General features: G+C 32.6%; 1 protein-coding gene across 16 annotated transcripts in view; it reads right to left on the reverse strand.

The window, feature by feature from the left end:
• Positions 1–27,625, reverse strand: part of LOC143064717 (voltage-dependent calcium channel type A subunit alpha-1-like) — a 206,669-nt gene that overhangs the window by 142,554 nt on the left and 36,490 nt on the right. For 7 of the 16 annotated variants that reach the window (XM_076237759.1, XM_076237751.1, XM_076237762.1 and 4 more), the window contains exons 1-2: positions 9,865–10,778; positions 5,813–6,068 (exon numbers count right to left, since the gene is read on the reverse strand). In XM_076237759.1, coding sequence (XP_076093874.1) covers positions 5,813–6,068; positions 9,865–10,378 — 770 coding nt within the window. In that variant the 5' untranslated portion in view covers positions 10,379–10,778. Of the gene's footprint in view, positions 1–5,812; positions 6,069–9,864; positions 10,780–14,254; positions 14,855–27,625 lie in introns of those variants that run through there. The other 9 variants (XM_076237763.1, XM_076237756.1, XM_076237752.1 and 6 more) reach the window with 5 other exon arrangements.

The raw sequence follows: 27,625 nt of genomic DNA on the forward strand, positions 1-27,625 counted from the left end.
AAAAATAAGTTCCCTCGAGTGGAAAGGCATATTGTATGAATTCTGGCTCATTGTAGAAAATTCATTATGAAAACGTGCAATATGATGAATAATATATGAAATATTTTGCAATGTACTGATAACAGTGATTCACTTGTTTTGTCGAAAGAACAACTCCTAGGAGTGCGCTATTCAAGTATTTATTGATTAGAAAATTATTTCCAGAGGATCGGCAAAACATATATGGACAAATTATTGCTTGGCGAATGAAATAGACATAAATGTGTAACGTTTAACCTTGTAGTTCCAGAAAGTCGATGGATTAAGTGTTTAAGCATACAGATTTCAGCAGTTGCCTATTTATCAGAAAACATATGTCATTATATATAATCTTGGCAAACAAGTATGCCATGGTAATTTTTACTTCCAAACTAGTCTTAGGTTGACTTTTTAGTCAGGCTTATTTTGGATTGGACTGTCGTGTGAATATATATTTTTTGTATACAATTAATTGGAATTCTTATTTAAAAATGAACAAAAAAATCGGTTTCCTTTCACTAAAAGTTTCGTTTCTACAAATTTTTATTTTAAGTAAACATTGATATCAATGGCACGAAGGAAGTGTTAATATTTTTTTTTATTGAAGTGGGTGAATTGGTGGTCGGACACCTAAGGGGACCACATGTATTTGCGTATTTTAAGAGTTATTTTGGTAACGATAAGGTACGTATTCGTAATTTGATACAAACCCTAGATATCAAAACGATGCCGATGAAGCTAGTCAATTTTAAAGTCAGTTCTAAACTAGCTAATTTGTAACGTAACACATTTTCTATGTGTGGCTGTTAATATTTACACGGTGCCGTGTGAGATATGGAAATCCTCTTTGTAATATGACTAGTAAGAAGTCTTGATACATTTGATTCCTTTCCAGAAGTAAACGATATCGTTCTCCTTCAATCGTTGTCTCTAAAACCTCCATCATGTTTGCTATAATCTTTTTAATGGCTGTAAAAGATGTGGTAAATGAAACACACACGAAGACAGATAAACTATCGATCAGGCCTTTAGCAGCGGTATTTAATGTGAAAAATCAGTCTATTAATGCATTTGTTTGTTAAAACTGGGACATTGTGTTGTATAAATTTTTGATTAGATGATTGATGATATGTGACGGGGTTTGTTATTGGACAGTTGATACAGACAGCAATAGCAATCAATTATTGGCAAAACAATAAATTGTATAAATATAACTTTTTATATATCTCCTTTAGGTTTCTCCAAGGTCTGCAGTAACATTTATCTTGTCACTGTAATACGGGATTCTACAATGGAGCATTTGAGACAGTGTTGCGTAATTATTTCTTATTAATGAATTATTACAAATAGTTTTTCAACAATGAGCAAAACCAAAGGAATCTATAGATAGGCCCCGGGACACATCAGTCATGTAAAGATTTTAAATCTATTTAAGCTGATAGCAGTGGTATAACGACATAACATTAGAACAACTGCGAAAATCATTAAAAAGGCCTTGATTCATTAGATATATATACTTAAAATGCTTCGAATGCAACTAGATATGTAAACGCTTTTCACAAGATTTTCTTGAACCCCTCTCGTCTACATACGCTGAGGTTGTGGAGTATACAAAGAAGAAAATTACATTGGGTTTGGTGAAAATACGTGGCGGTGGGGAATTTGTTCTCATAACAACTTGTGTCTGGTTGGGTTGCATGTATGACAGTGGACTCTTAACTTATGAGCTAACACGAAATAAATCCTACTCGGTATGCCTGTGTCTAAAATGTGTTCGTATCATAAATAATAACCTATCATCCTTTCCCAACCCCCTCTTCACGCCGGAAGAACAATGAGCCAGGATTTGAGCTTTTGGTATGGAATGGCGGATTAGTTTATTGTAGGTCTAGTACAAGTCATAGCAGGGTTTATATTGATATTTAATAAATATGTTCTTCAGCCGAATGACTGAAAAATTACCCATGAGAAGGTTAATATAAAACTAGAGGCTCTAAAGGGCCTGTGTCGCTCACCTTGGTCTATGTGCATATCATAAACAAAGGACACAGATGGATTCATGACAAAACTGTGTTTTGGTGATGGGGATGTGTTTGTAGATCTTACTTTACTGAACATTCTTGCTGCTTACGATTATCTCTATCTATAATGAACTTGGCCCAGTAGTTAAAATATTTTGTAAAAATTGAAAAAAAATTGAAAATTGTTAAAAATTGACTATAAAGGGCAATAACTCCTCAAGGGGTCAATTGACCATTTTGATCATGTTGACTTATTTGTAGGTCTTACTTTGCTGTACATTATTGCTGTTTACATTTTATCTCTATCTATAATAATATTTAAGATAATAACCAAAAGCTGCAAAATTTTCTTAAAAATTACCAATTCAGGGGCAGCAACCCAACAACGGGTTGCCTGATTGGTCTGCAAATTTCAGGGCAGATAGACCTTGACCTAACAAACAAATTTATCCCAGTCAGATTTGCACTAATTGTTTTGGTATCTGAGATATGAGCCAAAAACTGCATTTTACCCTATGTACTATGTTTAGGCATGTCAGCCATCTTGGTTCGAAGGCAAGGTCATCGGACACATTTTTTTTTAACTAGATACCCTAATGATGATTGTGGACAAAATTGGTTAAATTTGTCTGAGTACTTTCACAGGAAAAGATTTTTGTAAAAGATTACAAAAAGTTAAAAAAAAATTGTTAAAAATTGACTACAAAGAGCAATAACTCCTTATGAGGAGGTCAATTGACCATTTTGGTCATGTTGACTTTTAGATCTTACTTTACTGAACAGAATGGCTGTTTGCAGTTTATCTCTATCTATAATAATATTCAAGATAATAACCAAAAACGGCAAAATTTCCTTAAAATTTACAATTCAGGGACAGCAACCCAACAACGGGTTGTCCAATTCATCTGAAAATTTCAAGGCAAATAGATCTTGACCTGAAAAACAATTTTATCCCATGTCAGATTTGCTCTAAATGCTTTGGTTGTTAAAGCTAAAATCTACATTTTACCCCTATGTTCTATTTTTAGCCATGGCGGCCATTTTGGTTGGCTGGTCGGGTCACCGCACACATTTTTAAAACTAGATACCCCAATGATGATTGTGGCCAAATTTGGTTAAATTTGGCCCAGTAGTTTCAGAGGAGAAGATTTTTGTAAAAGTTAACAGACGACGACAGACGACGGACACCAAGTGATGAGAAAAGCTTACTTGGCCCTTCGGGCCAGGTGAGCTAAAAAGAAGATGCGGTATGATTGCCAATGAGACAACTCTCCACAAGAGACCAAATGACACAGAAATTAACAACTGTAGGTCACCGTACGGCCTCCAACAATGAGCAAAGCCCATACCACATAGTTAGCTATAAAAGGCCCCGAAATGACAAATATAAAACAATTCAAACTAGAAAACTAACGCCTTAACTTATGTACAAAAAATTAACGAAAAACATATATGTTACACATCACATCAACGAATGACAACCACTGAATTACAAGTGAATTACTGAAGTTGACCCCATCTTTTTTAGGTTGGCTGGTTTGAAACAGAACTATAATCGTATCGTTCTGTACAGTCACACATGAACAAATAGATAAATTAGAATGAATATTGCAGGATAAGACTTCTGTATATATCGTGTTCTCTGTAACTTAGATGTGTCAAGAACACGATCAATAGATCCGTGTCACAGTAGACAAAAATCGATTGAACACCATTATCACGTGACCATGCTGGTGACAATATCATCCACTTTATGTGTCTCCTTGTTTTCTGATTAAACTCTCTCTTTCGGCGAAATCTCTGTCCACGTATTTTTATATATCCAACGCTGTCAAGACTAACATCTACATTTGCCTGACATGGGTCGAGAGAGAAAGCATATCGAAATAAGTTCATTACGTTAAAAACTTGGAGACAAGGATTGGTCAATAATAAGTTTGATTAAAATGTACTGTAATTTATTTTCGAGTCGTGTTTGTTATGTGAAAAAGGACCTGCTTTTTGATAAACGAACACGTATATGTAGAATTAAAAGTTTTTCGAAAGCAGGTCCTTTGTAACTTTATTTAAACTAGAGGACATCATGATTAAGTGTTTTCCTGTTGCTCTTAATTACAAATCAATCTGATGGATCGCTGACGTATATCTACAACTACCATAAAAACATAAAGGCTTAAAAGCAACTCGTGTGTTAAGATATACATCCTTGGCTAGTAGTCGACCACTACCATTTTTCGAGATCATGTTTTAAAAATCATAGAAATGTTAAATGTTTTTTAATTGTTTGCGATTTTTTTCGGTTGCCAACCTTGCCTTTCAAACATAAGGGAAGGAGGATATTTAAGAACGTACGAAATGTTTTCTCTTTATCCAATGAAACGCTTGTGAATCTTATATTATGACATAATGTGCTCTTTGACCAATGAAACGATCAGGAACCTTATTTCAGCACGTCATGTGCTCTCTGACTAATGAAACTAGTTTTATTGTCATTTGGTTTAAGTACATTACGTTCTGAAATAATAATACCGAGTTCTTGAATTTCGATTCGGTACTTGAAAAACATTTCTCCAACATTTGATAATTATTTTAAACATTCGTTACTTGAAAACACAATTTACACATTCGGTACTAATGTACTACAGTATATAGGATAAGATTCACATTTTCTGTTCGTTTAAGAACCATTGCAACCACACTCGGGGATCCGAAGCTTGGTTGTCTGTTGCATAGTCCAATTTCTTATATCCAACATAATGTTAACCCTCATTCTCAAGTAGCAGTCTAACATCTTGTCGAACCTATACCTATTGGCATTTTGCATTGCATTAATCGTCAATTTGTTATCGTCTTGTATATACACAAAATATCTGTTAACTGTACGTTAAGAAAGCAACAATCAAATGTACGGTTATGGACAACTAGAATTTGGAATAGACCTACAAACACTACTTCACGAAAACAGCAGCTCTTGGTTTTTAAAATCTATTTGAAGAAACGCAACTCAAAAAGGATTCAAAAAATCAAACACGAGTTGTCTTGCTTGTGTAGTGATAATAACGGTTTTGGATTACTAAAAAAATATAAAATGAATAACCTTTGTTGATGTCAGAGATAAAGTCCATTTCATTTTGAAATGTTGAATTAGTTTGTAGGCGGTTATGCTTGATTTCGACTTACGGTAAAGCGCCAATTTCAATTCGAACTAGCAAGACTTATATTTCTTGTAATATCTTGTACAAATGATAAAATATGTAGCCTGCATAGTGTTAGTTGAAATGAAGAACACTTGTCTTCATGACCTGATATTCTATTATGCAAATGAATATAAAAGCCTTTGTAAGTTATTAAAGCTACTTTCATGATATAACTTAAGTTGCAGCTAAAATAGCACCAATTTCCTCTACCACTTGAGTAAAATGTTCTATTATAGTTCATACTAACTTCATTGTCGTTTACCAATCTATGTAATTACAATTATAAATTTGTTCGTCATTCAACATGAATTTTTCACATTTTCTCCATATTAATGTGTTGTTATTCTCCGTTGACGATTCAATGATTCAATATATATACATGTATATGTGTAACAAAATTTCTATTTTTAAGCACTAATGCTTTTAAAGTCGTAACGAATTCAAATTTCTGAATAGCTCTCTGAGTGTCCATAATGCTTAATTTTCATCCGGCGAAACTATATAGAAATTCTTGCAATAAAATATTATTTAAATACAAATGTATTCTAAAAAGATAAATAAACAAAAGATACTTACTCGGGGTAATGTTTGACATTTTTAAGGCGTGTTTGTAATATGGCACAAGTTCGGTAGTCGGAGGTATCGACTGCCCGCCGCCTCAACGCAGGAATTTTTGGACCCTCTTCATCTTCCTCCGCCAACTGATGTAAAGTCGAAAACATGGACGGCGATGCGGCGGGTGTAGCCAGGGATGCACGACGACGCTGGGATATGTGTCGGCTTCCGGTAGCTCCAATCATCGTGCGAGCTTTGTACCGGAGCCTCGTCGCAGCTGAAAAATACAAAAAAGAACACATTAAAACAAATACATACAGGAACTGTTTTAAAACATCTTTCGACGATTTGGTAGACTTAAATTGATAGAGGTTATTATTATACAGTTTTGGTGCAATCATTGCAATCATTACTAACTGCAACCTACATATATAATGTGTAAACTAAATCGCTTTTTAGCAATTTGAACAAGACTGATGTTTTCTGCTCTTTATTGAAATTATATATAAATTAACATTTGTCAAAGTATACGATCTCCTCTTTGATAGTAATGGTTAAATACATTCACAACAACAGATCTTGCTACACTGTAAATGAAGAAGAAATTGTAGGGTATAACGAGTATTTGTGCATATGCATCAGCCACGAGGAAGGACTCGCCCCATAAAAGCTATTTTTATAATGAATGTGATGCTGTTTCTGGTGCTTTGGGTTTTTCTGCTCTAATGTCGGGTTTTGTCTCTTTTGCACATTCCCCGGTTCTCTATTCCACAGAAAGAAGCCGACTTTTCTGAATAGACTATTGCTTTTTATATGTATGAAAGTAGGCAAAATTATATTCAACAAAATTCCAAAATGCAGATGATCTATTTTTAGTAGTGGTGTAGTACTGTGTCAAGCCTCATTTGTCAAAAGCATGATTTAATATATAAAATACAATGATTATTGACATGGGTTAGTTTTCAAAGATGGATTTGAAGATGACGCTCTGTTGAATTTGTACACCCTTTATTTAAATACATTCCTGTTATTTACAGGTTTCCTATGAGCATGTTCATAACCCGATAGTCTTATTAACCTCCCCCCCCCCCCATCCCCTTTACACCCCAAAAAAAAGAAGAAACTATCATAAGAATTGAAAAGACGTGAGATCGAACCAAAAAATACGAAGAATCGGTATTCTGAAAATCAAAATTATGAAAAAATAAATATTGCTTGTGATGTATACACTACGTCACTCCACCCATGCATTCAGACATATTGTGTTTCCGACAAAGCAGTCTATGGTCTTACTCTTTGTTCTGAGTGGAGAAGCAGCAAATGCAGATTTCAAAGAATACGGTTTAATCAGGTCCGTGATCCAAACAACGTCTTACACTCAATGCAATCGCCCTACAGTGATATTGCCGCGAACCCGCTTCTGATGTATGATTTATTTTCACGATATAAAATAAGTCTTTTTTTGTTTGAGGCACAACATTCTCTTAGAACGCAATTACACTGTTCTTTGACTTCGGTCGAGATTAAGAGAAGAAAATTTAAATTCGGTTATCAAGCACGGTTGGAAATTTTTGCCGTACAACAGGTAAAAAATTAACCATCTTTTAAGTTGCTAACTTTAAATTCATTTTGGCCACAGGCGGAGGAGAGTTGGCCCACGAACGATTATAACACATAAGTTCTACATCCGACAGTTATTACGGCTTTTTTACCCTGCAAGGTAACACGACAGACTCATGAAAGAGAGTTGAAACTGACAACGTCATGGCAGGAAAAAGACAAATTGGCCAAAAAGACAAATAGTACAGAAAACACCACACAGAAAAAACTAAACCAATAAAAACAGGGATGATCTCAGGTGTATTGGACGGGTAACGTTGAGTAAGTGAGTTACACGAAAACGTACAAAACGTATGTAGTAGGTTCTGTAAACTATGTCTCAACACTAAATCTAAATTTCATTAAACAATGCAGATTTTAACAGGAGTCTGTGATTTTCAAAAATGAAAGTGTTAAGGAATGATCTGTACGGCTGAAATAAAATTAAGCAACAAAAATATAGTGAAACATAATCTTGATAGATCTATATATGTTAAGTTTTTGTTTATAACAATCTACAATTATTTTTGGTTCAAAAGTACTACAATTTTAGTTGTCCAGTTTCAGACAGGTTCGCAAACTGAGGAGTACGGGTCAAAATTAAAAGTCAAAATTTTAACATTTGTTTTGCTCATGGTCTAGTAAATGCGTTCCCAGTTGACAATTGGAAAATGCGTTCACAGTTGACAATCGGAAAATACGTTCACAGGAGGAAATTTGAAAAAAAGGCAGGACAGATGTTTGAGTTAAAAAAAAAAAAGACAGGATGAGCAACTTTGCAAAAAAAAAAAGGCAAGATGACAAATGATGTAAAAAAAAAAAAGAATAGAATCGGGATAAACTCCTAGCCTCCCCCTAAAATTCAAATGGTAGCTGTCTTAAGTTTGGAGTATAAAAATATAACATTCATATTTCTATATTCGTCTGTAGATCACATAAATGTTTTAGTAATTCATTATTTAGAGATTTGATGTTTATTTCGGCACAGCTGAATTTTATTCAAATACGATCAAAACGTTTCCTCTTTCTATTTAAACATGATAGTGTTTAATCTACTTTATATTTCACGTTTAAAATATGCACTTTTAAAGAAGCTCAATCTCTCACTTATTCATTCTATAATCTATCAACTATTAATTTATTATCGTTACCCAGTAACTATAAGTGAAGTTTGTGTGCTTTTATGTACTCTGTCTTACGGAGATATGCTCCAACTATCAAGGCTAACAATTGTGTGATCCCATTAAGTAGGTGGATCTGATTTGTATTTTGAATTCACATTTAAACAGTAAAATGTGTATTTATCTCATGAGGATTTACTTTAAAGTACACATAGTATTAGTTCATTCAGGTTTGAAAACCATGATTGAAAATATTTAAGTCCAGACTACAGGTCCTTTCTAGATAGTCGATCACTTTTTTGTCAGTTTCAGTAAACTTTTCAGTCCAGACACAATAGATCTTACAGACACCGTCTGATTTTTTTGATTTTTTTTCTCCGATAATGCAACAGACGGACAATCATCATGACCATGGTTACTCTTAATTTAGGTAAACGGACAAATCAGGTAGTCATTTGCTAACAGGCATGGATTCTGACTTTTTTAAAAGAGGAGCTGAAGGTGGAGGGGAAGTTTAAGCCTAGTAACTTTCGTCGATTGAAACTGATTAAGAAAATAGATTACAGTAGAAAAGGACATTTTCAACCCCCGAATTCTCTCAAGATTTATTCAGATTCAGCTCAACTAGGAATGTACATGAAGACCATTACGTACTTGTATATTTTGAATACAATATATTCATACTTTTCAAATAAGCTTTTAGCAAAAGAGGCTTTAAGTTGCTTATGGCCACCAATCTGAATACAGTATGTTCGATTAACAAATATAATTAAATAACAACGTATTAAGAAAATAAAACTTCATGTTGGTGGCCTTGTATGATAGGAACCATCTTCCGCCACTCTCCGACTCAATCCTTTATTTTTAAAAGTAAACATCTTTCTATGAAACCATTCCATTAATTAGGAACACGAAATTTAAATCGCTAAAAGTGCACGTTCCGTCCTAAGCAACACGAGAAAAAACAAATGTTTACCAATAGTATGCAGCATTCATCTGCTTCGCACGTAATAAAACGAGTTGTCGCTAATGAGACTTCCCAAAACAAAAATAACCAACAATGACTTGGAAGAGTGTCCTCAAGATATTGAATTAAACTTATTTAGCCTCCAAGATTTTAGCAGCACTTTTAAATTACCTTTAATTTCAATCTAATTAAAATATAGATCTCCGATTTCGTTATAATTAGATTGCCTTTCAGATTATTTTATTTGCGGTGCTGGAGAGGGGGTCAAAGTATGTATTTGGAAGCAGGTATACTAGTCAATAATCATAGTTCACAAAGATGGTCAGAGTGATGAGAGAAGTTTGAACATCATTTACCAATTATAATTATACTAAAGGGTACTTTACCAAAGTATTTGTATTGTCTTAACTTTTCAGTTTTCGTCATGTGTTTTTCCTTCTTAAACTTCGTTCCTCCATCAAAAAAGAGTTCATGGTGACCTTTTGGAGCTGAAAACTTATATTCGTTATCCGTACGAAAAAGATAGTTGCTCAGTTTTCTTGTGTGTATTCTTTTAAATCTTTCAAACCAAGAAGAATCACTTTTCTCGGTTTGTTTCTTATTCTGTTTTTTGCTCAAAACTGCAGCTAACTCGGGGTCAGTCACAAGTGTCCGTTTTCCATCAACAGATGAAGATGAAGCTGAAAGGGCAACATTCCGAAACCTTGAACCTGCATTATTGCCTGAAGATGAAAGGGCAATATTCCGAAACCTTGAACCTGCATTATTGCCTGAAGCTGAAAGGGCAATATTCCGAAACTTTGAACCTGTATTATTGCCATTGTTTCTATTTTGTTCTACTCGGTTTGCATCCCTGTGCCTTTGTCGAGCAAAGGCAATTCTTGCTGCAGCTTCCCCCATTTTTAATACAGTTTAACTTAGAATCCAGCGATATGCATTTTTAGATCGAGTATAATTCAATTTTTTCAAACAACAAATCACAACATTCTTGGTTGTAAATCGTTTGACAAGAGTCGAAACTTGCACTTTTTCCGAATTTTAATTCCAAACAGTATTCCATTTCAATATCTACGTAAATTGATCCATGAACAAAAATATCCTGTCTACTTATAGCACAATATTCGAAAAGTAACCATCAACAATCGAGAACAGATCTAATCAGAAAGGTTGAAAACGATAAAATGTATACTCCAGCTTCATTGAATAAACATATTTTAACCTTACACATGCATTATCACAATAATCAGGTCATTTAAAAAGAAAATCCAACAATAAGAAATTTCACGTTAGTTGTCATTTAAACTACTCTTTGTCAACAATAGAATGAGATTGTCAAAAATAATTATTTGGTCGACATGCTTGAATTCAACACTAAAAACTTATAAAACATTTTCAGTAGTCACATGATTTTGATTTTGAAAGAATAAAAAAATAAGAAACCACATTAGTAAAAGCATTCAGTACACATTTTTTCAACTCTTGTTAAAAAAGCTCTGTTTATTTATCAATATTTTGAACAAGAATACTTTTTAAATGGCCCTGCATGTTGTGTAGTCACGAGTTATCAGGGTCTATATATAAATGAACGCAATTTAGAAAAATAATTGCAATGTGTCCGTTTGGCATAACATATTTGTAGGCCATGTAAAAACTTTTACCAAAATAACAATATTTTAGCTTTTTACGCGATTGAATTCAGTCAAACAACACTATTGATTCAGTCGACCGAGGGACAACATTCATATTCACTTGAAACCTTTTTTTTCATTGATGATGTTGGTATGTAAAAGTATTCTGGTGAAACTTGGTAAATTATAAGAAATCATCACTCCATTATGGGGAGTCTAAATTTCTTAATATAGCTTTCAGTAAGTGCCAATAAATGATTTTGCTTCGAGAGCATATACACGTTGCTTTTTCCGTCCGTCCGTCTATGTGTAGAAAATAAATGCTTTACGGATGGTAACTTGAGTGTGTCCATACTTTATTGGATCGAAACTTCTTAAAATGGAAGACACGGGAAAGGGGACAAATTCTTTTACTTTTGGGGTCAATGGGTGAAAGTTCAAGGCTGTTAATTTCAAAAACAAAAGTTCTTTTGATAGTTTGAAATGGAATTTGTAAAGTTGAAAGATTTAGAGACGGAAAGAATCGCGAGGATTTAAGGTTAAAAGGTCAAAGATCAATATCTTAGCTGATACCAATAGACGGAAACTATATAGAAAAAGTTGCAATTTGTTATTCCTTGTGAATTCTGGAGGTACACTTGAGGTACACTTGACGGATTGGAATAAGAAATGTGCATATCGTAAGAAAAAAGTAAAATCACAAAAATACTGAACTCAGAGGAAAATCAATTCGGAAAGTCCATAATCACATGGCAAAATCAAATAACAAAACGCATCAAAAACGAATGGACAAGAACTCATATTCCTGACTTGGTACAGGCATTTTCAAATGTAGAAAATGGTGGATTGAACCTGGTTTTATAGCTAGCCAAACCTCTCACTTGTATGACAGTCGCATCAAATTCCATTATATTGTCACCGATGCGTGAACAAAACAAACAGACACAATAGTTAAAAATGTCAAAAATAGGGGTACAGCAGTCAACATTGTGTTATCATCTTAATCACTATAAAAACAACAAATTTAACGAAGACGCACAAAAAAGGCATACATCAAATTGACATCCTCATTTTGATTATATTATACGATTTTATTTGTCTATGTAAAATGCACCCATCAAGGAAGGAGGGTTTTAAGTACTGGTGTAAAATTGCGCGTTTGAAATTCGCACAGGTAGACATGAAATAATTTTGTCGTTCAAAGTATGACGGGATGTATAAATACAGTCACGCAAAATAGATATAAAAAAACTGACTAAACAATATAAAGCAATAATAAATAAAATTATAGTGTGGTTCAAAGTATGACGGGATACATAAGTACAGAGTCACGTCAAATGTATATCACAAAAAAAGTGGGTTAACAGTAAAAGTGCTATTAATAAATAAAATAATTTTGTCATTCAAAGCAAAGGAAGGAAACCTATAGATTTTAAGATAAATTTACCAAAAGTCATTATCAGAGTTGAAGAGGATAGCTGAACGAAATATGCAGTTCTTCTACATATTAGTTCCTAGATGCAATCTCTTAAGGATGTATTCTTCTGACGTTTCAGTCTTATGCAGTCTCATTGAAATCTCGTTCTGGAATGATTTCAAGTGGAAAATAGCAATGAATTTGATAATTATAATGATCAAACTTAACTCTGTGTATTTCCAATAAGTAGTTTTTGAGTAATGAAATTTTCAAATTTTATTACTAACCAAGTCAGTCTTTTTAGCTGAAATTTTGACAGAAATGGGTGAGGGGAACAAAATTTTTTTTTACCAGAAACATAAACATCCCATATACCTTTTTCTTTTCAAATTTTCTAGATATGTATTTTGTCAATCATAATTTAATACAAGGAAGTTGAAATGATATGCATTTTATTCTTTAAACAGAAAAAAAATCACAAATTTCCAAAATTGACAACATGGTAAATTTGACACGAAAAAGCATCAAAATATGATAAAACTTTCTTATTTTAACACCTACCTATAGTTTTTTAGTTGAATTTATTCAGATTGGTCCACTTCATCTTTATTGAGAGTATGAAAAAAGTTTGATTGTGGAACTGTGATTTTTTTCACGATAATAGCCCAAAAATGCGTAAAAATTGATGAAAAATGGGAAAATCATCAAAATTACGTACTTGCAAAGGGTCGTAGCAAAAAAAAAAAAGAAGCACACACCCATATGATTTTTTTCTTCACCAATTATTTTTTTACAGTCATATAAATCCAAAAATCAGGTTTAGAAAAAAAGTTTAGTTCTAGAAATTTTTGGCTCCTCAGAGGTGGACATCTTTAAATACGGATCTTAGTTCTTTTGGAATATTTTTATTTGGCAATTGCTTGTAGACCTGGAGAGTTAGACAGGCCAATGCGAACCTCTGGCTCAAAAACAAGAGCACATAAGTGGTTTAAGCATATAAAGGCTATAGGGGAAGCATTTATAAATATTACAAAATTATAAAGATTGAATTAAAATTTAGAATCATAATTACATGAACAAAACCTTAAAATATAACTTTTAAATATCAGTAGTATTACCCAACTTCCATCCCAACCCCTCCAACTCCCTCAGATAGGTTAGTAAGAGTCAGAACACATGCCTAGTTTGTTTTCTGTTGAAATTTTTGTATTCCTTGGGGCATGTAGTCCTTGCTTAGTCACGCTGTGTTTTTGTAGATTCTCATTGTAACACATTTATACAGGTGAAAAATACCATTAAGGGCAAATACTTCAAGCACACATTATTATCAATCTTAAAATACAAGACAGACCATAGCGATAACTTTTTTTCAATGAGTGGTTTGGAGAGAATCTTCTGACAAGGCTAACTTTTCACTTATTTAATATATTCAATTTTGTAATGCCGATATGATTGAGTTTATAAACTACCTCGGTTTTAATTGATAGTTTTACAAAATATTTAATTCTTTCACAGACCAATGTAATGCGATGAGGGTTGTCTACTCTTAAAACAAGTTAAACATATAACCCCATTTGTATTACCGAAAGATTAATTTCAGTAGAAAATAAAGCTTCGTAGCTTATTTTATTCTCATAAGCAGAACACCTAAACTCATAATCTGCAGATGTTTTTCACAATTGAGAACCCCACAACGTGTCCCTTTTCCACTAGAGGATTTAAATAACCTACCAAAAAATTTCAGATATCTCATCCTCTCGCTCTTAGGCAGTTGTTTGTACTTCTTTGGTTTTTTGTCATTCAGATAGTCGTCTGAAGTTTTTTTCTTACTAAATTCATATTTTGCAGCTTTGTTGTTAAATTCCCTAAAATGAATTCGTTTGAACTTGTCAAACCACGTTATATGTTTCTGTTGGTTTAGTCTTTTATTATGTGATTTATCAAGAATAGCAGCAAGTTTATGGTCCGTCTGCAGAAACCTTCCATTATTGCGCAATGGCGTTGCTCTGGACATAACTGTAGCATTATACACATCTAACCAAGACGAATTTCCATATTTGTTCCTTTTGTTTTCAATAATATCACTATTATCCTCCAATTTAATTTTACTTTCATTTTTTATAGGTTCGGATCGCTTTGCCTTTCTTTGTTGTCTCAAAAAAGAAACCCGTCCAGCAACTTCTCCCATAGTTCACGTGAAAATCAACAAATTAGTGTCCTTAATATATCCTGATTTTTCAGAAAACACAATAACAGTTGAAATATAGTTGCGTTTTTTTACACTTATATTTTGACACTAATCTTTAAGTTTAGTTTCTTATTTATCAACCTTTAGTATGGAATACACACTTTTCCTACTTCTTTCACTATTTAATGGACAGTTGAAATGGATGTTCTTCTTTTGTTAAACACCCAAAGGATTACTATTCATCTTTTGTAAAAATATTTACGATGTAGATTAAGACCAGTTGTAATTAAATGTTATTGTGTATAACATTGATATTGTAACAAACACTAGATTTCAATTGGTAACAAGTTTGAAAATAAAACTTCTAAATATATAAGTAAACTCGGTTAAGTCACTCGCATTTACACTTAGTATTTTAATTTGGTATCTTAATAATATTTTACTTTTAAAATTCATCCAGTTTATAGCAGAGCATAGTTCCGAGTATATAGTGTTTTAGTGGTTTTCCCAACGTTTCACAGCATTTTGAAAAATATTATAGTTCTGTTTATGTCTAGACCCAAATGATAAAGAATGTGCAGTATACGAGCACCTGTAGTAATCCCAATCAGTTGTAAAACCTTTTCTGATGGAGATGGAAAGGACGAGAACTTATTTAGCTCATAGCCTGTCCGAATAAAGGTTTTTAAATCAAATTTAACAGTTTGAAAGTGCCTTGACCTTTTATTATCAACAAAAACAATCACTATACACTTATTCGACCCCTGGGCTAGCTTACAAGTACAAGTAGACACTAAGGCCATATTTCTGATCCGACCAAACATAAACACCTTTTCCAGTTACATAACCTTCTTTTCTAATACTTCTATAAAAAAGACTAATTTTGAGTGCATGATCTTATTTCTTTAAGTTGTTGTCCCGACTTATAAAAAAAGGAAATAATAATCAAATTATAAATCTATGTAAGGGTTAGAGGAAACTGTATCATTTGAATACGTTGTTTTGGGACAACAACCAGCAAACGAACGATATATTATTCCATTTTTTGTTTAAAGTCAACAAAAGATGTGAATTTAACCAAATTCTTTCACCTATTTGAAAATGATCTTTTTAATGACAATGGAGCATGCGATCTTTTTGAATAGGTGAAGTATTTCATTAAGTCTCTCTTTTCATATGTGTACATCATTTTGATAGATATGTTTGATAAACTGAAACTTCAGTTTACATTATGTTTACGCCTAGTTGTAAATTGGCTGAAGTAAAAGGTTGGGACAACAAATAAAAGTCGACTTTATCCGTCAAATTAGATTGCTTTATCCATGTTTGACATATGAATAGGCATGTGTGCATTTAATTTTCGGTAAAATTCATCTATGTGATGATCAAGACTATATTGTGACTCAGACATAGATATAAGAAGATGTGGTATGAGTGCCAATGAGACAACTCTACATCCAAGTCAAAATTTATAAAAGTAAACCATTATAGTTCAAAGTACGGTCTTCAACACGGAGCCTTGGCTGACACCGAACAGCCAGCTATAATATAAAGGGCCCCAAAAACTTACTTGTGTAAAACCATTCAAACACGAATTTAATCTTCTTAATTCAATCATTTAATTTTTTTCAATAGAGAAAATAATTCGAAGATCTATATAATATAAATTTATATGAAGTTAGGATATAAGGGAGACAAATCAGTTGCTAATATCCAACGTCTTTGTAATATTATAGTTATTTCCCTTCCCACTTGATCCACTGGTATCTGAGTGATTCGTTCTATTCAAAACGATTCAGACACGGTTATTTGATGGCTAATATTCAACACCTCACACCTATAACTACCAAATGATTATATATCGATATCTAAACAGGAGAAATGTTCAACCTCATTTCAAGCCGTTGACATTACGGTATAGGACATGTGTAACACAATCATCGAATGATTATCATTCGAACATAGAAAATTTCCCTATGTCTATGCGGCTCGTTTTGGAATGAATGCATTCCTATTATTTTCCTCTTCAATTACACCATTTGAGTTCGTGTTTTCTTTAAAAAGTACACAGGAATTTAGGATTAATATAGTTATTTAAAAAAAAAAAATGCAAATATTAAAATTGAGAATGGAAATGGGGAATGTGTCAAAGAGACAACAACCCGACCAAATAAAAAACAACAGCAGAGGGTCACCAACAGGTCTTCAATGTAGCGAGAAATTCCCGCACCCGGAGGCGTCCTTCAGCTGGCCCCTGAACAAATATATACTAGTCCAGTGATAATGAACGCCATACTAATTTCCAAATTGTACACAAGAAACTAAAATTAAAATAATACAAGACTAACAAAGGCCAGAGGCTCCTGACTTGGGACAGGCGCAAAAATGCGGCGGGGTTAAACATGTTTGTGAGATCTCAACCCTCCCCCTATACCTCTAACCAATGTAGAAACGTAAACGCATAACAATACGCACATTAAAATTCAGTTCAAGAGAAGTCCGAGTCTGATGTCAGAAGATGTAACCAAAGAAAATAAACAAAATGACAATAATACATAAATAACAACAGACTACTAGCAGTTAACTGACATGCCAGCTCCAGACTTCAATTAAACTGACTGAAAGATTATGATTTCATCATATGAACATCAGGCACAATCCTTCCCGTTAGGGGTTTAGTATCATACCATCATAACATATATGAGAAGAACATAACCCGTGTCATGCCAACAACTGTTTTTAGAATAAATGTGTTTAGTTCCGATGCAAAGACCTTATCAGTGACTCAATATTAACGCCAAAATATGCAATCTTTAATGACTTGACAACAGTATCGTAATTATATCCCTTCTTAATAAGTCTATTCAAAGGTTTTGTAAGTTTCTGAGGTGAATACTGACACCTTTGTGCTTTATAAAGAATATTTCCATAAAAAATTGGATGTGAAATACCTGAACGTATTAGAAGTCTGCATGTTGAGCTATATTTACGAATGATGTCTTTATACCGATGATAAAATTTAGTAAATGTTTTGACTAGTTTGTGATATCGAAAACCCTGGTGTAATAATTTTTCAGTAATATATAAATTTCTCTCGTTAAAATCTAAAACATTGTTACATACACGAGCGAATCGTACAAGTTGAGATATATAAACACCGTAAGATGGTGACAACGGAACGTCACCATCTAAAAACGGATAATTAACGATAGGAAATGAAAAATCATCCCTTTTATCATAAATTTTAGTATTCAGCTTTCCATTAGTGATATAGATCTTTGCTTATTTTTATTAATCTACCTCATATGATCACGTTGTGAAAATAACGGAAATCAAGCAATAGTCTTAAATTCACAAAATTCTTTTTTGACCGATTAAGTTAAACGTATTACTTTGCAGTGATCTAGCTTAAATTGTAAATATTACTTCTGTGAACATTTGGGGTTAAAAACCCAAGTCTAGCAATTTTGTTTGATTCACACTATTCTCAATCTCTTTGTTGTATTTTCTTATCAATGCGTTATAACAAAGCTATCAAATTACAATTTTTATTCTTCCCATTTTCTATTAACCAACTTGTATTGATTTTGTCTCTCAGATTAATGAAGGATAAACAATAATTCTGTCAAGCCTTTTCTCCATAAATAAAGTATTGACTTATTATCGCTTACAGCCAACCGGAAGTAATACATACAACCAGTCGGAAGTAATGCGCAAGATTTTGAAATACTACCTTTAATCAGTGACTGAAGTTTCCTTTTTGAAGCAAATTGCAGCAAAAAGCGTAAAACTTAACAGAATAAGTTTTCTTTATGGGAAACGGGGACAATTGATAAGTTTCTAAATCGTGTATCACAAAACTTTGACTTCATTATTTGTCACCAGACACTTAAGGCATTTTGATTAAGACAGATTGGTTTATATGGTAAGACATCAATGGTGAGGGGTGGGTGGATAGGTGATCATATTCTGTATTCTTGGAAATTTGGAAAATGAACACGTCATGTGAGAATCATTCTTAGAATGTAAACGATGCATATATAGTAGACGTCTGAGTAGATGTTAAAATCTGTCGGTATTAACGATTTTGAAACACAGTGCACGTGTTCATGATCCATTCGTCTTTACCTCCGTCCGTATTCTATTTTCTATGGTCAACGGTGTTGGCTACTAAACAGCACTTACTTTGGCTTTTTCCGCTTATATGAAATCTGTGAGGAACGCATTCATGTTTTTTGGATGATTTCTTGTTGTATATATTTACTTTTTATTTCATATTAATTTCATTGCATATGTCTAAATATGTGACAACTTAACGTCAAACGTTCTCCATGAGATAAGTTAAACTACGCATACTTAGCTTTTATTATACTTAGAATATGAATGATATTAATTTGTTTTACAAGAACATAATGTAACACACGTAGCTGATGTGGAATGCAGATATCATCTAATGTTAACTTGTAATTGATTTGTTGTTTCCTTACACGTTGAGGTTTCCTGCTACCAAAAGATTTATTTAAGTATCATGTAGTTTCCTTTATTGCAAGAGGGCAAACATTTGCCAGGACCGTAATGGTTATCTATATTTCGATTAGCTGAAGGAGTCTCATTCACCAGCGCATAAATAGACAAATAATCATATAAATTAATAATTAAAATGACAAATTGCTTCATATGATTAAGATCCATATAAACTTGTCTAGCATACAGTTATAAGAATCTAAAAACTGCTAAATAATTCATTGGTTATAAGACATTTGAATTAGCAGTAAGGATTAACAGTGCCATTCCATACTCTTATAACAAACTTTACATACATACTGATCAACAGAGACCCTACCTGTTGTAACAAATTCAACAAACAGATCAATGACTTTATATATGGTCAGTCAAATATATTAAAGAAATAATAAACTACGTGGTACTTGTCAAATTTTGCGGATAATTATGGCTACCCAAATTTGAAAAAAAAAAATCTTTCTTTTTCCATTTTTTGTACATGTATATACTTGGTACCATTATTGTATTTTTTTTTAAAGCTAACAATAAGTCCCACTCTTACATCATACTTAAGGGCATACGATACAGTTTTGATCCCGTATTTACAATTTGATGAAAATTTCCATATAGGCTATTGTTTGCGTGATTAAATCAAATATGTAATAAATAATATACCTTCATGTGCTACTTTTTGAGTTAAATGAGGTCAAAATTTTATATATTTGCTCAAAATTCGGATTTGTGGCCGTATTTTCCCTTTCGGAAGAAAGCCATAACATTTTTGATTTAAAAGATAAACACAAACTGTTTTTTGTTAAATAATTGGTAATTTCTGTATTTTATAAGTATTCTAAAAATGTATGCATTTTTTATTCAGAAATAGCTCATATTTATCAAATGGTCATGAATTGAAAAAAAAACTTAATTTTTTGCTGTATAGTTATCAAAATTAAAAAAAATGCACTATTTACAGTTTTATAAAATTTGGTCCACATAATCTCCCTGCAAAATGAAACAAAATGTAGTTTTAAAAAATAGGGGTCCATGCACTCGTTTTCAAATCAAATCAGTTTGAATGATAAAGATCAGTCGAAAAATGCATCTTTTCCCGATATGTCATAGTTTGACGTCGCGAAAATAACATTTTACGTTAGCAACGTCATTACCTCCCCTGTAACTGTATCGTATGCCCTTAAAGAACGATAACGCTCTAACAAAACTCTTACAGCTACAGTTTAAGAACTAGGAAATACCATATCATTGCATTTCAAAATACATAACTTAAGTTGTGATGGGACCATGGAGGAATTATCAACATAGTACATCATTGTCTGGCTATGTACACTAAGCTTAAATTTGGTTGAACTGCATTGAAACAAGGTGTACACTGATACATTGTTATTTGAAGCAGCATGGATATTGCAAAATAAAAACCCAAAAGATATACTTCAAATGAATGTTATTTAAATGTCTTCTCAATGCAAGAAGAGACTTCAATGCTTACGCAGGTGATCTGTAATTTCTGTCTGAAGTACAATATACACAACTGTACTTCACGCAATGCTAACAAAGGAGGGACGAAAGATACCAGAGGGACAGTCAAACTCATTAATCGAAAATAAACTGACAACGCCATGGCTAAAAATGAAACAAACAAACAGACAAAAAATAGTACACATGACACAACATAGAAACCTACAGAATAAGCAACACGAACCCCACCAAAAACTAGGGATGATCTCAGGTGCTCCGGAAGGGTAAGCAGATCCTGCTCCACATGTGGTACCCGTCGCGTTACTCATATTATAAAAAATCCATTAAATAGTCTAATTCGGTAGGTCACATTCATGAAAGGGAAGGGGATTGTATTTACGACGTTAGGAACATATCCGATATCATTTGAGAAACGGTTATTCCATAACGGTCAACCAACTCGTGATGGCGTCCGTAAAATTTACAAATGGATGATTTTAACATCACCATTTTGAACTCTTGGTTTAATAGCTTCTTTGTGAGCAGCAACCCTCTATCATGAAAATCATACAACCACGGGAATATCGTATCAATTGGGAGATATAAACCCCGTATGCAGGTGCTGCTGGAATGTTGCTACTTAGAAATGGAAAGCTGAAATCATCTCTTTTGTCGTAAAGTTTTGTTTTCAACCGACCCTTATTGTGAATTTCTAGATGTAAGTCAAGATATGAGGCCGACTTAACTGTATCTGTTGTATCCTTTATCTCTAGTTCGATGGGATAGATGCGTTCAATATAGTCACCAAATTTTGACAAGAGAGACACTGTAATTAATAATAATAATAAAAATAAGCATCAGAGACTAAAATCACCGAAAACATATCACAGGGATTTAGTATTCGTCATGGATAGTCAAAAAAGACATGACTTGTGCAATGCCAAAAGTATAAGTATCGACGTGCAGCAAATAGTTTAACCTTTTAATACAAATGTATAATGTAATTAAAAAAATTAAAGTGGATGCGTATTTCTACATCACAAAAAATAAAGCACATTTGAAAAAATACTAATTTAGTTATGTTTTAATTTGCTGATCGATATTTATGCCACTGTTGTAAACTTCAATAGCCTCTTTTTGTTGTTGGGATATAAAGTACCCGGCCACGTCCAGTGTGTGTTTTTGTTAGAGGTATTTGTATTTGTATCAATCTGATGAGTTAAGCATTTTTCAACGGATATTCATAGTTTGTTCTTATGATATACTGTTACATTTGCACACCACTGTCTCAGGTTTAGGGGATGGCGCCTTTAAACTAGTTTAACCCCGCCATATTCTGTATATGCCTCTGTCAAGTCGGGAGCCTGTAATTCAGTATTTGTCTATTGGTGCTGTGTTACTAATTTGCTTTTTGTTCATTATTTCGTTTGAATTGTTTTGCAATTGTCCTTTCGGGGCCTATTATAGATTACTATTTGGTATGGGGTTTGCTCATTGTTGAAGATCATACGGTGACCTATTTGATCTTATACACACGTCTGTACCTCACTCAATGCTAACACAGAGAATGTGTGATGTCTGTACAAAGTACAATTCACAAAACTCTATTTCATTAAATGTAAACACAGATGATTTGTACTTTCTGTTTGAAGAAGATTGCACACAAATGTACTTTGGTGACCTATAGTAGTTAATTGCTGTGTCATTTGGTCTCCCGTGAACAGTTGCCTCATTGTCAATATATCCCTTTTTATATACACTAAATCCGAACGCAGATGACATGTTATTTTTTGTGAACATACTAATGTACTTCAGAGATGATACAATAAGGGAACCATGCTTTTTTTACTGCTACAAGATAATCACAGGATTAATAATTGACAATGATGGAAAAGATAACACGGGATGATCGATTACAATTATATGGATTACGTTACAGATATAGATTAATTATCAACCACCACTTATATCATAGATCCGTACTGATTACCAGTTACTTTTAAAAACAGATATAACCATCACGCCTGCTTTTATTTCGAAAATTTTAGCAATTAAAGTACAAAGAGTTTAAGCATCACCATTCGAATGGTTGAAAGTCATATGCCGTTTGTTACTAATTTACCAAAAGGAGTAAAAATAATTGGATGTGTCTCTGTTTGAATTCATAAGTAAAATTCCTTCCTATAGACATGTCTTTTTATACTCAAAACGAGTAAAGGAGTATACATTGTTTTGCTGGTATAGATTGTATCTGAAAATAATTCACTTTTAAACTTAAATAAAAATGTCTCAAGTGTTCTCTGTCTTTGCGTGTGTTTAAATAAGGACGAGTCACCCCAGTATTTTATGCTATAGCAATAACGTTTAAAATAAAACAATTCATATAGATTTTTAAAAAAATGAGGTAAAAGGTTAAATAACTCAGAAAGTTATTCTTTTATTCTTAACATTGACTTACATGAAAGAATGTTGTTATGTAGAAAGAACATACGTACAAGTACTATGACCTTGTGTTTGTTTTCTATAATCTCTAAGTATTTTCTTACGGCTTACTTTTCATAGTAAATACTAGTATCTATTTATTTACATAATTGCGATGGTCTCATAACAAACCTCACAAAATATTAAATCTTTGGTACAAACCCATTGACATGGAATGTATTATAATGTGTAAAAAGGATAAAAATGTTATAATAACAAGAAGATACCAAAATGAGTGTCGAAGAAGGACAAGCAATAATATGTCATAAAGAAAACGAACATACACACATTCGATCAATGTTTACAGAAACACGATCCACACTTTACAATCTGATCATGGAAGCTTTATACATAACAGTCAGCATTTTCTGCTCAGTAACACCTATGGTGTTGTACATACCAAGTAAACATACAGATATAAGTCAACATTAGTTAACAAAAGGAGTACAAATTAATTTGGATGCGTCTCTGCTTGAATTCATTAGTAAATTTAAATTCAAATCTATGTCTTTGACGAAAGGGAACATTTTCGTGATCATTTGTCTCACAGATATTCCGTAAAGCTCAATACCAAGTTATGTTAGCGGTGCGATTAATTCACACCTTTGCTTTCAGGAATCGTCTGTACCACTTTTGAAATGCAAACAATTTGGGGATTTAAAAATAAGTAAGCAAAAATTAACGAATATAATAGAAATTTAAAAGTCAGAAAATACCAATTTAAATTTCCCTTTTTACTCTATCAATATTACACATGTAAAACAATATTTCGAATATAACACCACACAAATGATTATTTGAACCCCATGAGAAGATTTACTTCAAATGTGGTTGATCATGCAATGATTTAAGTGAAATATGTCAATTACTAGAAGGGGAATTGTTTTTAAAATCTAGAGTGTAAAACGATTTCACCAGAGTCTATCCAGGGACACAATGTATCAGATAAAATTTGTCATTTAATGGCAAAAAACTAAAGAAGACGAATATACATAGTTTAAGACTTTTTACTTTTGAAAATATAATTAAAATATAGAACTCGGATTTCGTTATATTACATATGTTTACACTCGTATGTAGTATAATAAAGAAATCCGATTTCTAAACTTTAATGAGATTGTACTTTTGAATATTTCATATTTTACCATATTTTGCAAATATTTTGTATATCTAGCATATTTTATAACTACCGTTCATCTTTCAAAGGAGACATCTTTCCAAATAAATGTATCACTGCAGATCCATGTACATGTTACGATTAAGTTTAATGTGTTATATCTTCCACTGAAATTTTATGTAAATAATTGCGTAGTTGACCAAATTGAAAATAGAACGTCGGATGGCTGAGGAAAAAAGAAAATTCTTATTTCTAAAGGATTATCAACGCCTAAGGGAGTAATCTGATTTATTCTTTTTGAAGTCCTGTTAAAATTTCATTGTCTTCGCGGTGTTGAAGACCCATTTGGTGGCCTGAGGCTGTTTTCTGCTTTTGGTAGGAATTTTATCTCTTTGACAATGTTTCCATTTAAATTCTCAATTTTATAAACACTTTTATCATTTGAAAAGGTTTAAATTCCTTCTAATCAAAATAATGCTATTCGACAATGATGTCTTTTGTAACGCTTTATGAGGACATGAAATCAAAATATGCGAATAAAAACTCAGAAAAAAAACTTAAGTTATCTTAACAACAAAGTTTGAAGTTTAACGTGGTTTGTTAAATCTGTTAAGTGCATTCAGAAAGAGCTTGGGTATTTGTTTTGGGTGACATATGTTTTGGAAAGCCACCTTCTCCTACATTTGAAAAAATCTTGCATTGTCTTCACTTGAGCAAGTAGGTATTTAGTACTCTGGAATTCAAAACAAAAAGAATGCATCTTGAATGCATCATCTGTCACATTTCATTCAGAATGTGAATGTTCAAACTGAACCATTTCATTATAGTAGTTTGAACTGTTCTGGTTCTGTTTTGGAACTTTATTTCTTACCACAGACCTTTTATGGTCTCTATCCAATTTATTTACAGCTCACAGACCCATACCGATTACATCTTGACAAACGGTATAGATATTCTTTTTTTTATTGAAGGCCATACTATTATTTGATTTCTAGAACACTTTCAGGTGGTGTTGTGATGTTCGAATGACTAAGGTTGATTTACACCAAAGTAAAAAAAATATATTTTATCGAACGATTGCCCATATATCGATCACATATATCTGTGTTAACATTGTGTGTTAGAATATATCACCAAAGGACAAAAAACCAAACCGAGTGGACAATGCATCATTGTATGAAATAGTGTTATTACTTTAACAAGAGTAAATAACATTCGAAAGTTATCCTACACTAACTACATAAATTTAAAAAGAGCCATACCTACACTGACAAGGTTTAGAAATAAGCGAGTGTTCTTAAATTCGGAGATCTGAAGAAAACAAAACACGAGCTCCATACTGTGATAAAGCTAAATAAATATTGGTGATATTGTGTGCAAAAAATAACGAAAATTGACGCAAAATTATCAAGGATGAATTACATTTACTGAAAGTTTTCAAATGTATCTTAATATAAATTAGAATATGTGGTATGAGTACCAATGAGACGAATGGTGGCTTTCACTTGAGTAAAATGTGTACATTTTTGCAGTACCAAAAAGTTGGTTGCAGTCGTTAGACAACTGACAATTTTAAATGTCCAATTTTCCCACCCTACATTTTTATAAAACTATCATCCAGTAATTCAAGAGAAAAAAGTTTTGAAAGTTGACATCCCATGAAAATAAACTCATCATAGATACCAGGCCCCGGCGCCATAAAACTTTTTTTTGCTGAGTAAAAAAATATTCTCAGAATGAATTATTTTACTCAGCTAAGAATGAGAACTTTTTTATCCGCCATAAAAAAATATTCTCAACGTTGAGAATATTCTCAGCTGAGAATTTTTTTTCTCAGCTGAGTATTTTTTTCTCAGTGATGTAAGTGGTAAAATAGTAGTTTGAAAACTAAAACGTATACCAAACTTCTCTAAAACGCAGTTTTATCTCTTAGAAATAATGTAAAACATAAAAAGAATCTATGATAGATAAGATGACAAGTAGCATTTAGTAAGCATCTGTAACCACAGTCCTGACAAAAAGTAACAAAGCATAAAGTCGGCAAATAATTTGTGTTATTAGAATGAAATTCAAAACAGTGTGGCTGTGGCCATTGATTGACACATTAAATTCATCCATTGACTGGGACAATTTTGGTGAACGTTTGTATGTAACGACCACTGCTCACTATGTACTTTTTAAAGACACTTCAACTAGGGGGTCACCAAAGGTTCTCAACACCTTAATAAAGTAATTCGAAAAATTAATCAGAAATAACACGATGTTTTGATTTATACCAATTATATAAATCAAAACATAAAGGTTATTCCTGATTAATTTTCGAATTATTTTATAATTAAAGGCGTTAAGAAACCTTTTGTGACCCCACAGTTTAAATGTCTATCGTAGGTACGTCGTGAACAGTGGTCGTTACAGACAAACGTTCACGTAAATTGTCCCAGTCAATGGATGAATTTAATGTGTCAATCAATGGCCACAGCCACACTGTTTTGAATTTCATTCTATAAGAAATATAGACCCTAATAGATATTATAAGAGAAAATTCTTGAAATACTTGAGTTATTTACCCGTAGCTTCTTATAAATATGTATATATATATTTTTATATTTCTTTATTTAGATTTATATTTTGTATTTTTTTAAAGATAAAATGCAATGTTCGTTGACGTTTACGTGAAGAGTGCTTTCTTTCACGTCCGCACTTCTATCGAGTATGGCGTGCCAAATAAACATTTTGAAAAGATAATTATTACGGATCAATAACATACATTATGTATTCAGACGACATAAGACACCGTTTGACAATTTTAAGAGAAACAGAGCTGCTTTTTTCTCACATCTACAATGGAAAAAAAAAACAAAAAAAAAAAACGACAAACCAAATATTTTTAAATCAATATGAAAGCCAGTAAATAATTTGAATCCGTTTTCAATATTCAAGATATATGTAACTTTAATATTAATATAAATCTGATACAGAATTTAACATGTTTAATACGATTTAACAATTATGCAAGTAGTCATAAAAAATTGCTCTGCATAATGAGTTTAATATCATATTGCACAGGAAGAGAAAATAAAAGTACGACGTCGTGTGAGAAAGCATGGCATATATATGTAATGTCCATTACAGTTATTAACAACTCCTTGTACAAATATTATTTTCGAAAATAAAAACAGTTTAATAAAACAAACAAAACTATCCGATTTATAAGGGTCATGAAAAGGGGAGTAGAGGAAGATGTTCTATTTTTCTATATTCAGTAAGAAATATTTTCTGTAAAATTCTGATCGTGCATCTGGAAATTTCCTTCTGTATCATGATTTTGACATGATAAATG

Source organism: Mytilus galloprovincialis, chromosome 2, assembly GCF_965363235.1.
Source record: "Mytilus galloprovincialis chromosome 2, xbMytGall1.hap1.1, whole genome shotgun sequence".
Lineage (NCBI taxonomy): Eukaryota > Metazoa > Mollusca > Bivalvia > Mytilida > Mytilidae > Mytilus > Mytilus galloprovincialis.